The 15057-nt window shown below is 33.7% G+C and overlaps 1 protein-coding gene across 1 annotated transcript in view; it reads right to left on the reverse strand.

Moving 5' to 3' along the window:
• The window catches only part of LOC149791085 (uncharacterized), a 100758-nt gene that overhangs the window by 66495 nt on the left and 19206 nt on the right, over window positions 1-15057 (reverse strand). The window contains exons 7-12 of the mRNA XM_089973003.1: window positions 14042-14107; window positions 12425-12526; window positions 8541-8639; window positions 7573-7648; window positions 6752-6858; window positions 1833-1998 (exon numbers count right to left, since the gene is read on the reverse strand). Coding sequence (XP_089829129.1) covers window positions 1833-1998; window positions 6752-6858; window positions 7573-7648; window positions 8541-8639; window positions 12425-12526; window positions 14042-14107 — 616 coding nt within the window. The remainder of the gene's footprint in view (window positions 1-1832; window positions 1999-6751; window positions 6859-7572; window positions 7649-8540; window positions 8640-12424; window positions 12527-14041; window positions 14108-15057) is intronic.

Raw genomic sequence — 15057 nt, forward strand, 5'->3', positions numbered from 1 at the left:
GATCTGAATTTTCTTTCCAAAACATATGTTGGACTAAATTTTAATGACTATTATTCAAGCAGCTGATTTGAAATTACATCAATTATGGCAAGTCTCCATCAATTTTAAAATATAAATTAGTTCATATAACTATCAAAATTAGCAAAATAAAATATATCTCTGACAAAAAAGCATGTACTCTGAGATGGTATAGTAGAAATAAAGCAAGTATTTATCATTTTAGAATTACAAATTCCATTAACACCTTGTTCATGTGCATGAAATATTTCATTTCTATGAATGGGTTAGTGTACTCAGGCCAAAAAAAATAAGACAACTAAATCAAATGAATCAGAACCACATAAATTAGGGCATGGAATTAGATTTCACAACCAAAATCTACACAAGTCCCTTGCTGAAAATACTGTAATTCTATTTTTTTAAAAATTTCATTATATGTCAAAATGATGTAGTTCTGTTTAAATATTAGGAATTTGATAATTTTCCAGAAAATAGTTTGACCTTGACTGTTCATTTTAGTAAACACATAAGGCTGACCTGGTCTTCAACCTTAATTCATATTAGTAACAGTCACGTCAAGAAGTTCTTTTTTAATTTATTTTTACTGTGGGACTAATAAGAGTGAGATCGAGGCTATATTGAATACGTGACCCTAATCTTGTAAATAGTTTTTAGTGTAGTAAACAACTTTTATTCTTGGAGTAAAATGATTGATTCTTATCAAGGACATAAAGGGGCTACGTGATATTTTTATATGTAAACATGATGACTTGACCCTTATCTGCAGCGTAAAATTCAAGTTTTAAACCATCGTTTTCGAGATATAATCACAGTTGGGTTTTTACACTGGAAAGTGTCTGTTGTGCTGTTTGGGATTATTTTGAATTATTGGTATTCAAAAAGAATCTTTTTTTTCCTGGAAAATATACATGTGCTCATAAAAAATTCTTGAACAAAGACATCTCTTATAAAAATTTATTTGGATTTCCAAAACCAGAGTGATATTTCTTGTTTGTACAAGAAACTGTAGACTTCAACACAGTACAGGATATAGCATACATCATCACCTTCCATCTTGGATTCTTTGTCAGTACTCGAACTTGAATTCATTAGAACATTTTATTATTAGGACTTCTAAAATTGTATTCACGGATTATTCTTGGATTATTTTTGGATCTGATTCTTAAAACTGTAAGTTCATATGTTTTTCATTTTTACAGTATTTTTCCAGGGAAATAAACTATTATATTTTTCAAAGCTTGTTGTTTTCACTCTTTCTTGTGTTACTGTTTATTTGAACCTAAACAGATAACATAAGAATACAAAGGAACCTTTGTAGCTCAAATTATTACAGTCAAGGGCAGCCAGTTTTTAGAAATAAATATCAAAGTATAAATGTTTATTTTTTCCCTTAGCATCTATTATGCCATGCCTCTACACTGTTTTGATCTATAAAAAAAGCAAATGAGCCAGGTAAACAAAAACTACAGTAAATGTAACCATTAAAACATTTCAGATCTGAAACAACCTTCTTTTCAGCCCCAAACGACATATATTTACAGAATAAACATGTAAAAGAATGATGCAAAATCATTTGTATGAACTCAGAACTGGTATATGTAGAGTCCAACCACACTGATCTGCCATCACATGACATATATAAGGGTCTATGTTGCTTGTTTCACTTATTATTTCTAGCAAACTATAGATCCAGATCTTCCAGTGCATTATACGATGGCAGATCTGGTTCTGTGCAGTTTCCAGTTGTAATTGACCGTAAAGTGAGTATATACAGTAATTCACAAAAGAAAAGATACAAAAATTTCAGATACCTGATCCCCCATTTTTATCAACTTGTTGAATATCTACATTATGTTTAATAAACACAGCAATGACATCATCTGCCCCCTTCCCAGCAGCCCACATAAATGCTGTTCTTCCCTCTACATCTGGCTCATCTGTGACATTAGTACGGGACAAGAACACTTCAACGGTCTCCTGAAAATAAGAACTGATTCATTTAGTCCCTTGTTCAACAGGTACAAAATTTACATGAAGTAAATAACAGCAATGTAGTGAAACTTGTTCACAGAGAAATCAAAGCGCATGGCTAAATATGTTAATCAAATTAAAAATGCATTGATTACACTAGAATTGTACATCATAGTTGTAAATCGAACCCAGTTAACTGGGAATGAACTGGCATTTTAAAATCATTGCTGGCATCTATCTATCATGGTTTGAAGTTTTGCTCACAAACAGTGTACAAGGAGTTGTGTTACATGATACATGAATGGGGGGCATTAGCACTTACGATATGTTTGTATTTTGTTTTTTGTACTTCTCAATTTTCCTTCCACAATGACCTATAAAAATTGCTGTATCTTTTTACTTTAATTTTCCACACACAAACTTTTAAGTTTTGAAAAATCAGAATTAGTTTCCAGTTAGAGAGGGTGGACATATTCGACACCTAAAAAGTACACTTCTCCATCAATATTTCGTGAACCTGTTTATAACGTGGTGTCAGGTGTGGATCTCATTTTTTCTATATACCACTTATTTTATTGTTGAAAACAGTTTGTGCCAGGAAATTTGAATGAACATCTTGAAATCTGCAATTTTTAATAAGTTATAATGTTTTTAAATTTTCTTTAAAACAAAAAGTCTCAGAACACTGTAAATATCAATATTCTATACAATCTGATAAATGAAAATGCCAGTAATTGCAACACTTTAAGAAATAAATACCAGCTAAATAAGTTTTGTCATATGAAATTTCTGTTTTACTTCTGTTTTTCAGTTTGGTTTCAGTGTAATCATAAATATGGTATGCCCACTTGTATTCAAACATGAAAAGTGTCTATACACCAGCACAGCTATGTCCACCAACATTTCTATGATAACATAATTATGTGCTGTGTTTTGATCTCTGACTTGCAGAAGTGTTTGTTCTATTGTTACAATCAATTAAATGTAGACCTATATTGTATTATCACAATGATGTCTTATATGTTAAAAGGCATGCAAATTTAACCTGCTCAATAGCTAGTAGCCCTGGACAAATGTCAGGTCAACTCATTTTAACTGACCAACTGAACCCCATTATATATGTTATTATGTAAATAACATAATTAAATTATGTTAACATTAATCAGTGGTCCATCACAAATGTGAACATGCATAGAACCAAATAAATCTGTACATGGTGCATGCAGAACTTTGCTACATAGATACAGTTCTTTATTGAGATTGACTGATTGATTATTTTACAGTGCACCAACACTCTTAGGCTATTTAGCGCCATACAAAAGGTTATATGTATGATCATTTAAAACTGATACAAGGTTTCTTATCGACCAGCGATATCAAAACCAAATAGCTGAAAGTAAAATAGAAAGATGGCAAGGGCAAACATATAAAGCTTCCCGATCAACCAGGAATGTATATGGTGTATGTTAATAAAGACAGATGAAAAGGTATTGAAAATAAGGGACGGTATATAAGTACATAAAATAGCTCAAGGTCATAGCATAAAAATTATAGCTTACAATAAATGTTAACTTCTTTCAGGAATTCTATAATACATGTGATGTTTATTGTATCAAAAAGTTCCTTCATGTCATGCATATTGTAGTACTGATTGCGCATAGGTTCCAGGTCGAAACACTCATTCATAAAGTGCTTAACAATGAATGATTCATTGCAATAAATGCACTCTGGTGGGTCTTCACCATTTAGTATGTGGGAGTGGGTTTTACAGGTATGACCAATTCTAATTCTTGCAATGACTACCTCCTCCCTACAGATGGTTCTGCAGGAAGGAGTCCATTCTCCTAGGGTTGGCTTGATGGCATTAAGTTTATTATTCACTGCATAGGGCCATTTTAGCAGCGCAATCTGCTTTTTCATTATCTTCAATACCAATATGGCAAGGTAACCAACATTATACTACATTGGGAGAGGTACTCAGCTCAGTATTTTTGATGAGAATATTGGTTAATAATGGGTTCTCCACTTTTCTATTGTGTAGTGACTGAAGTACTGATAGTGAGTCAGAGAAGATGATGCTGTTTAAAATACTTCTGTTTTCGATATATTGCAGAGCAAGGTCTATTGCTCTTATTTCGGCTGAAAAAAACTGATGTACCATTTGGTAAGCTAACTTGTGTTGTGTGTTTTCCACTAAAGAAGGCTGCAGCTGCCTTTTCCTCATTCTTTGATCCGTCAGTATAAATTCTTTGTAGTTTTTAAATTTGGTGAGGAGTTCATGATAAGAGTTGTGGAAAATGGAAGAGTCTATCTTGAGATTTTTTTCCATCGTGTAGCCTAAAAAGTCCTTTTGGTTGTTTAAGTAGCCAGGGAGGTGTTTCGGAGAGGGATGTTTTCTTAATTTTAGAAAGATCAATGTTTATACTGTCAAGGCTGGATGATATTCTAATGCTATAGGAAGGTATGGCATTTGGTTTATTTTCATATAAGGTTTTGTATTTGGGTTAAAAAACAGCCAAAAATGCAGGGTTCAGAGGGTTTGATCTTAATTTGAGAGCATACTGTGCAGAAAGCATTTCTCTAAGATGTGATAAAGGTGGTTTATTTGCTTCAGCGAGAAGGCTTTCACATGGGGATGTCTTAAATGTAAGTTTTATTCCTTGATGATGATTTGGGTCAAGCGTTTCAAATACGACTTCCTAGTTGAACCATAAACAATGCAACCATAGTCCAGTTTGGAGTGAATAAATGTTCTATATAAATTGACGATGACGTTTCTATCAGCACCCGAGTCAGTGTACTTTAAGTAGATCTTGAGATTTTAAGCATTTAGCTTTCAAGTTCTTTAGGTGTGGAACAAAAGTCAGTTTTCTGTCAAAGATAATACCTGAAAATTTTGTTTCCTCAACAACTGGAATAGGTGTTCCATCCAGCATGAGTTTAGGTTCATCAAGAAGTTTTCATGAATGACAGAAATGCAAACATACCATTTTTGATTTCAAGAATTTGAATCCGTTAGTACTAGCCCAATTTTGAATCTTGTTCATATTTTGCTGTAGTTGTCTTTCAATTGTATTCATGTGCTTTGATTGATAACATATTAGAAAATCATCAACATTTAACGAGCAATCCACACCAGGAGCCAAACACTTATTGATGCTATTAATTTTGATGTTGAAAAGTGTCATTGATAAAATATTGCCCTGGGGCACACCCATCTCTTGCTCATGCATGTCAGAGTGGGTGGAGTCCACTCATACCTTGAATTCTCTATCTGAGAAAAAGTTTGATATGAAAGAGGGCAGAGTGCCTTTTAGACCCAGATTGTGCAGGTCATTTAGTATCCCATACTTTCATGTCGTGCCTTAGGCCTTTTCTAAATCAAAGAAAACCACTACTAAATGTTCTTTCTTGATAAATGCGTTGTGAATAAATGTTTCGAGTTAACCAGATGATCATTGGTGCTACGGCCATGACAAAAGCCACTTTGGAGAGGAGATATTAAATTGTTAGTTTCCATGTACCATACAAGCTGAGAATTGATCATTCGTTCCATTGTTTTGCACACACAGCTCGTTAGTACAATTGGTTGATAGTAGGATCTGCGCTATCTTTCCCGGTTTGGGAAATGGTATTACTGTTGCTTCTTTCCAAATCTTAGGTACATTACCAGTAATCCATAAATCATTGAAGATTTTCAAAAGAGATGTTAATGATGTTTCTGGAAGGTGTTTAAAAAACTGGTAATGTATTTAGTAAGGCCCAGCGGATGAAGCGAGTTCCAAAGTTTGTAGTGAACTTAAAATTCCCAAATTGGCACTCAGAGGTTTGTTTAAAATTATTTACTTGTACAGAAATCATGGTATCAATAATTCATTTTTCTATTAGAAAAATTTAAAATATCGAATTTCAATGCAGATGGGTTTTTCTTACACAAAATAAACTTACCTAGTTTCTGAAAAAAGTAATCTTGTTTTGATGTGAATCAACAATAAAACTTGAATATATCCACATTCACATACAGCCAATCCTGGCTAGCCAAACACATATATACTCTGCATTATGTTCACCCATTTCTAGCTCCCATTCTTTCATATCATTAGTAACATGATACCTGAAAGGCCATTTGAACTATACACTGTTACTTTAATATTTGTTACTATTATTAATAACACAAGTTAAATGTAGTAAAAGGTATGAACACTACTACATAAAGAGGGAGGGAAATAAATCCCTCTAAGCTAACAATAGATACCAAACATGTACCCAGAATGTAAATATACAATACTCCTTTGGAAATGGAGACACAAATAAAATGTCTTCTCACAACTTACTCTCAAAGAAGATATTCTTTATTTTCTTATTTAATAGGCAATAAATATCCAAGTGATTTCTCAGTCATTTTCACTAATGATTCATCCTGCATTGTTAAACTTAAGCTAATTAGTAGTACATGTACTAGGCTAATTAGTAGTATTAGGCTAATCAGCAGCATTACCTAGTATTATCTAAACTTAGGCTAATTAGTAGTATTATCAAAACTTAGGCTAATTAGTAGTACTAGGCTAATTAGTAGTAATAGGCTAAGTAGTAGCATTATCTAGTATTTAATTTGTCTGCACAATTTTAATCTGATGCCTGAAAAAGTCTTTTGGCTCAAATATTCTCTGAAGTATTTAAAACGAAGAAAAATAAATGAAAATTTTAACGAGGCAAAAGTATCATTTAAAAAAAAGCTAACAGAAAATTCCATACTCACGTCAAAGTTATTTTGTGCTGCATAGTGCAGTGAAGTAGCACCATTAGAATCAGAACTTGCAAAGTCAGCACCATTGTCAAGTAACAGCCCCACAATTTTTGAGTGACCTGTTGTCAAAGAACAGAAGTATTTTAATTAAGCATTCTCAAAACTGTAGATATCAATAAAGGCATTTCTTATATAATGCTTAAGAAACAATTCTGGACCTAAATTTACCAGGTCTATTCCATTTAAAAGTCTTTTGGCTCAAAGATTCTCTGATTAGAGAGAAAGAGTAGATGCAAACTGGAGATGCTAGTAACTGGAAGTTGGATAATACATAATAGGGTAATTACCATCTATACGTTCTTACAAGTCTAAATGCAATCAACATAGACCCTTCAGATAAGCAACTGTGTTGTTTGTTCTACTGATAACTCCTCAGAAGCTACACAGACCTTGGTCTGCCAGCATATTATGTCATGGCACATATGGATATAAACTGTTTGCTCTACTGATTACTCTTAACAAACTGCATCTGCTAGTTGGACTTGATTTATAAGCAAATAGTAGCTTTTATTATTACATGACAATAAATTGTACATGCTACAATTCAAGCAAAAATTACTTCCCTTTACCTGTAGCAATTTCACTTTATTGGCTGAACTAGATAGTAATTCAGGCTTTTAATGTGAATAGCTTTGTTTTTTTTGTTAATTTAATTTTTATCCATTGGTCATCTACTTCTGTAGATTGCTTCTGGCTTGTTTTGCAATCATTAAAATAACATGAAAGCAAAGGGCATTGCTGTCTACATTTACATGCTACCGACATATACCTACCTAACACAGCTGCCCAATGAAGTGGTGTGCGGAACATGTTGTCAATAGCAGATACATCACAACCTTCCACTGATGTCTGCAAGGAATTAAATCAAATCACTTATACTGATTTAATGTCATGTCTTGTTCAATGAATGAGTCGGTCTAAAGAAGCAAAACTAATTATGTCCCAGCAGGACAAATGTCTACAAGATCTTTTTCACAGAAGAAGATTAGTGAAATTTTTAAAAAATTATAAAATTTAAATAATGGTATCATCATATTTACCTACAACACAGCACTTTGTTACATTTTATATAAGATTAATTTGCAATTACTCATTTCCATTAGACACTGTTTGTTAATACGATTTATTTAAAATAAGCAGCTTATCAGAGTGAATTCTGAATGTTTCATGCGCAGACAGACAGGACTAACAAGGTCATACCAGTCAAACTGATATAATAATTTGCTGTCCATGTTCTTCATAGAACTTTTCAATTGAATAGAAACTAAAGCAATTCTGGATGCTCACCATCACAAGCCTCAATACTGTTTAATACCTATCACACCCACCCTCCTAAAAGTGACCCAGGGGTCATTACCCCAAATCTGTCACATATATGAGATGCATTTCTGTCATGACAGCATATGTAAAATTTGTTAACTGCCTTGGCATTTTTTAATATTTACTTCTTGAACTCCACACTATTGTTTAATATGGGTGAGCAAATTATGGCCAGATCCAGCCTGTGACCTGGTTTTGATCCATTAATTTACATCATACGGAATGGCTTTAAAAATCACTTATCCAGCCTGCACACTGGAGGCAGCTGCCCATGCCTGGTTTAAGAATAGGTGTGGTAACAGACATATGGACATACAAATGGATGGATGACAGAAGTTATCACAGTATCCCTGAGGCTGAAGCACAGGGATAGAAAAAGTCACAGTGGTAAACAGCAATGAGAATACTGGAAGATACCAACCAGAACTTTGACAACATCAGCATTTCCATCGGCCACAGCAAGATGTAGAGCAGTCCTTCCTTCATAGTCCTGCCAGTTTATTACACTAGGAGTTGTCTCCTGGGAAACATTACAAAATATTTTGTTCAGAGGAACTTATATATGCTTACCATGAAGAAAAACAGGGTAAATCTATTCTTTTTACATGAAGTTGTCAGTCACAACTATGTAGAACATATCACAAAATTTTCTTTAATGTCAATAATTTTTTATGTCTACTGTATAACATATTGTTTTGAAATTGTCATCCTGTACATGATAAGCATGCAAGTTTCTGAATAAAAAGAAACTAATAAGCTTTAGTACATGCTTTGTCTCTTAAAAGACACACTTCCATTATGCATGAAGATCTGGATCATTGATTTCTCTATGATTTTCACAAAGTAGTTGAATACCTGCTGACATTTTCAAATAGGAATATTTTAAATTTGTAAGTGGGTGGAGGGCCAGTTTTTATATGAGAACAGTATTTATGATTAGACTCCATATATAAATTTCAGCAAATGCATATCCTGGAGAAAACACTGCTGGATGAAAAGTGGTTGAACAGCAAGCATTTCATATGTTTATTCTCTCTAATCATCATATGGAAGGATACAGATCTGCCTCATACAGCAAGCAATATTTTTTTTTATAGTTTCCAATTTGTGTTAGCACAATGGGGCTTTGAGTAACTCACAGGCAACATGCTTACTTTGCATTTCAAGATTGAATCCTTGGGTCGGTAAGTGTGCAATAATGACAATAAATGCTAGGCTTTGTGCAAATATCTGCAAGAGCACAAAATTATAGAATTCATGTCCAAGGGTTTTACGTCTAACAAAGCGCTTCAACAAAGGTGTGCACATTGTAAAATGCATATGATCATTATTCTTCCATGAATAATTACAAAAACAAGAGTCCATTTAAAGGACTGATGCTTTAGTGGCTGAAAAGAATTTCAGTGATCTAACAAATGTTTGCACATAGTAAAACATATCTGATTATTATTCCTACATGAACAATTCCAAAATAAATTCATCATTTATGAATTATCAACAAAAGGTGTTTTCTAGGAATGAAAAGCCCCAAGTGAATTCCATGCTGTGTACAGCTGATCTAACAAAACCATATAAGCCATGCTGGCTTGGAGTTGAAATATTAGAGGTGATTAATGAAGAAAGGAGCCATAGTGGTCCAGTGATTGGCACACCATATGTGCCTCAAAAAATGTGCAGGTTTTAATCACACCATCAGATTAGACCTGGATAGATACAATGGTGTGTCCTTGGGCAAGACATTTCATTCTGACTGCCTCGACACTAAATAATCTACTTATGTTACTGTGCCATTAAACACAAAAAAAACCAAACTCTAGAAAAGCAAAGATGCTGAAAACTGAATTTAGCCAATGTGTTTTCAACATAAAACTTCATACTATATTTGGTTTCAGTCTATATAATCCTTTAAAAGTTATAAAATGGAAAATAAATTTGTGATGTTCACATAGAAGCCGATTCTGAAAGAGCTATAAGCATAATTTTTGCTAATATAAGTGATAACAAATCATAATCTGAGCATAAAAAGTGTTATCTATATATTACTAGTACTAATATTAGTACCCCACTTAGTTGAGGCTATGACATTGTAGCTAATATGTTACATGCCATAATTACAGTACACTGTGTGAAAAATGTACATTTATTTTTCCTACTAACCTGGATCTGCAGGACAAAATACTTGGCAAAAAAGGGCAAAATCCATGTGGATTATAAACAGAAAGCAAACACAAAACATTTGAAAAATTATTTACATTCATCACTCACTATAATAAGTCTACATGTCTAACTTTTGCTGAATGCTTGCAAAGTAAAAAAATTCTGCAATGGGCATGGTAATGTGCTCAATTTGAGTGCTGTATAGCATCACTTTCAAATTCATATTTACAAACTTATAAAGCGATGTTGATTGGTCCTTGTTCTACTCAGACATGTCTTGAAAGTTTAAAAAGACTCCTCTGCTCTAAGAATTTTCATCCACAAGTCTAACAGTACAAGACCATTTCACTTAATATCTGGTGCCATTTTCTTTACAAGCAGAGACTGGTCCACTAACTAATTTGACTATGAATATAATTAGTATGTGAGGCAAAGTTTCAAATTAAAAAACAGGTCTGGAAATGGATCAATTCAGTTGCTATAAATGGAAAATTAGGACAGCACACATAGATTTATTATAGGCACATTAGCTCTTATGCTGTTCTTAAGAAGCTGTTTTTCTTTTCTGAATATTATCAACTTTTTACAAGCATGATTTTTTACTGCTTTATTTTAATTTTATATTTTAATGTACCAGAAAAGCATAATCCATCATTCAGTAAAAAGAAAAGTGTCATGATTATGCCAAAAGCATAACAGTTGGCATATGTGTGATCATGTATGTGACATAATGTATGTGATGGACACTTGTGGACAACACTACTTCATGGTTTTCTTGTGGGGGTAATTCAGGTGAGATAGTTGTTGTTGTTGTTGTGGGGTTTAACGCCATTTTTCAGCACGATAGGCTATACATGGCAGCCAGTATTAATGATGGAGGAAGAACCCAGAAAACCCCGGAAAGAACCACCGACCCACGAGAAGTTACTAGCAAGCTTTCTCACATGCCCACATTGGCTGAATCTTAGACTCGAACCGCCGCAGACAGAGGTGAGATGGCAGTGATCCGTAACGAAGAGCGCTTTAGACCACTCGGCCACTCGGGGCCCCGGTGAGATAGTTACCCTAAAGACTATAATAATAATAATAATAATAACAATAATGAGGACTTTGTATAGCACCTCATCTTTAGAAGCTCTAAGTGCTTTACAACATTAGACAACACCTATAACATAAAAAAACATATAAAATGATACGATTACAAAAAACAAACACCATGAAATTAGAAAACATAAAAAACATGCTGAAAATATTTAAGGTAGGAAACATTATTAGGTCTTTAAGTTTGTTCTACCATTTCACCTTGCCTTCATTTTACACACCACTCTCCCATCTGTTTTGTTTCAATGCATTACATTGAAAATCAAAGTGATACATTGACTTGTGTGTCACTTTCCCTTCAAAGAGGAAGGTGGAAAGTTACAGAAAGAAGTTATATGCTCTGTAATCAATTTTGGTGCTAATTTGATGACCATAAATGGCAGAAATTACATTGCTATCTATGCCAAAATGTTACACAAGATACATATAAAAAAAGTCAAGTGAAAAATTGAAAATGTGTAGTCTTACTGGAAGCAGATAACGACTCAGTGGGCAGATTGCAGACAACTACTAAACAACAAAAAATTTAATCCAATATTTTATCCTTTAAGCATAAAAAAAGACTTCTAGATTAACAATAAAAAGCAAGAGCCAACAGTTTTACTGTAACCTAATTCAAGGTTAAATAAAATTACTGTTATACTACAGGTGTGGCAAAGCAAAAATTAAAATCTGTAGTAATTATATGAAGTTTTAACAGCATTCATCACTATATTTAGCATGAAAATATGCAAAAACATTAGTTTAAAATGACTATTTTAAAAATTATAAATTCTTAACTCTCACTTCTCCTGAATTTATCCAACTTTACCCTAATCTGGCTGGAGAACGAAGTAATTCTACCCAAATATTCCAGCATATGAACCCTTTACAAGTTCCAGCAACAGAAAACAGAATGGGTGGAGGGGGAGATAAAAAAAAAAAACATCTTAAGGTAGGACTCACACGCCAATTATATTGACAGGATTATACAGAATTATGTTTGGTATCTCTTGTACGATCCACAGTGACTTGACTCTTGATATATAAAATTACTGACTGACTCACCAGTATAAGGGTGACAACTTTGACAGATTCAGAGTCACGACTGCTAGCCGCCCAATGCAGTGGAGTCTTCCCATCATTGTCTGGGATGCCTATGTTCGAGTCCTGAAATAAAATGTCAAAGAATAACTGGAACACTATGTAAACATATAAACCATGGAAAGTATCAGAGATGCCCACTGCCAACCAGGGAAATTTGGGACAAGAGGAAAAAAATTTGTGATTCTATTGAAAACGTCTTGACACTTACTACAGTAAAGTAAAAATTAAATGTGGAAGACAGAAGAATGATAAAATCACTTAAGAACATTACAATACATGTCTATATTCAGCTAAATAAAACAAATTGCAGTACACATCTCTGTGTATCCTTTTAACTGTCTTACAAACTGGTACTGGCTCTTTTCAGCATTGCCAAACGATCCTTTTCCAATATCATTCACGGCAATCACGATGGGTTTACAATCACTGTCTGGCATTTTTTTGAAGTCAAGGCACACAGGAACGGTATACTGCTGACTGTAGTTTGCAAGTAAACAAAAATGTTGTAGAAAGATAATTAAAAAAACCCCACAGTACATCATGAAGAAAACACAATCAAGCTAAATGAAGCATTCCGAATAATGGCATGAAAATGATCATACCATACAAATTACCGGGAAGACTGGGATGTACTGAAACAAAATGTTCTAATTATATGCTGGAAACTGGTCTCATGTTGCAAATTACCATACAGACAGGAAAGGATCAAAAACTCTGTCAAGTTGTATGCCAGAAACTGATGATATAATGAAAATTACCAGAAAAGACTTGAAAGGACCAAAGATAATTGCACATAGCATCAACTTCACCAATTTTTCTTTTTGGATTATCTTTCTGCAATACAATGTACATCATGATTTTTGTCTACGGTGTTGTGATTTATGAACAGTCTTAGCCACTGAGGACATTCACTCCATTTTCAGGATGATGGGCATCTCTGATCTACACTTTTGAAAATGTTTTTTAAACAACTGGTTTGGGGAAACAATTTGGACATAATGTTACACATCTATGAATAACCATGAACAAAACTGCAAAATATTTTGAATGTTTTCTTTATCAATTTAAAAAAAGATATTTCATAGATCTGAATAGAATTCACTAAAATCTGGTTCAGAATTACTATACTTATATGTTTTGCTTCTCTTGCAACACAGATGTCATAGTCAGACTGAAATAATGTGCCAAAATCACTCACTCAAATCCAAGTACACATGTATATTAATTCCTCGCTATTAGTCTCTTCATCATAACACTTTTCCTATTAAACTGGTAAAGCAGGTGTGGACATGAAGTCCATTTTTATTATGTAGTAGTGAAACTAAAGGTATAATATACTTTATTTCAAAGCAGTTTACTCTGTGGCTCCCATGAATAATGTCAAAAGTAAGTGAGTGCTGTATCATCTTTTTCATGTGGCTATTTAAAGACCTTTATTTTGATTTTAAAAAATGCAGGTGGATAAGTTAATAGGAGAATAAGTGTGTGTGTGTGTGTGTATGTGTGTGTGAGAGAAAAAGAGAGAGAGAGAGAGAGAGAGAGAGAGAGAGAGATGATTCATATTCTTTGCACACTTACCTGTTTGATCAACATTTTTACATGCTCAAGATTTCCATATGATGCTGCCCAATGGAGTGCAGTTCTCTGACAAAGAAGCAGATTGTAACAGAATATTAATTATGAAAAGTAATACCATGCATAACAAATAAATCAGGAAGTGAACTTTTTCGAGTCCTCATTTTACAAAGATTAATTTCTTTCTTAATATTACTTTTTTATTTAGTTCAACACTGACAGCATAAAAGCATATTGATCAAATCTGTTCAGAAATATGTTTTCAACACAATTTGATGCGCAAAGAACCCCAGAAACAAAATAAGGAAAGTTCAGTCAAGATGATCCATTAAAATCTTTTAATTTAAACATATTACCAACTGGACATACATAGCCATAGTATGGTTTACATATCTAGTATAACTAAGTGTATGTATATATAACTAACATAAATATGAGGTACTAAACAATGTAGTTAATCACAGTTTACATAAAATGAAAATATGTGATGTGATTTTTATTTTTAACGTAGCTTTAACAATTTTTCAGTCATATCGCTACGATGTCTGCAATGTGGCAGTTTATAGTGATGTCTAGCACTGGGGCATCATGCTGCAGACATGTAGCATTATGTCCCACCAGGCCGACCAGTCCTAACACTAACCTCTTAATGCTGAATGCCAAGCGAGGCAGCTGTTAGTACCATTTTTTAAGTCTCTGGTATGACTTGGCCGGGGATCGAACCCACGACCTCCCGCATCCGAGGCGGACGCTCTAACCACTAGGCCACCGGAGCGGTCAAAATGAAAATAAAGGGAAAGATAAAATATAGAGTACATTTGTTTATCTGAACTACATTCACTCAAACTGACAAAGTTTTTTCTGGTGGTACATGATCATAAAGGTTCTCCACATCAAAGAATTTCCTTGGCACTTTTGTTGCTTAATCACACATCTGTATTACCTGGGGAGTACTCAGTATATGATGCAATGGATGGTCTTGGTATTATGATTGAGTAATATAAATGATGAAGAAATCC

The sequence above is a fragment of the Sinohyriopsis cumingii genome, chromosome 10, assembly GCF_028554795.1.
Source record: "Sinohyriopsis cumingii isolate HCF-2022 chromosome 10, ASM2855479v2, whole genome shotgun sequence".
Taxonomy (NCBI): Eukaryota; Metazoa; Mollusca; class Bivalvia; order Unionida; family Unionidae; genus Sinohyriopsis; species Sinohyriopsis cumingii.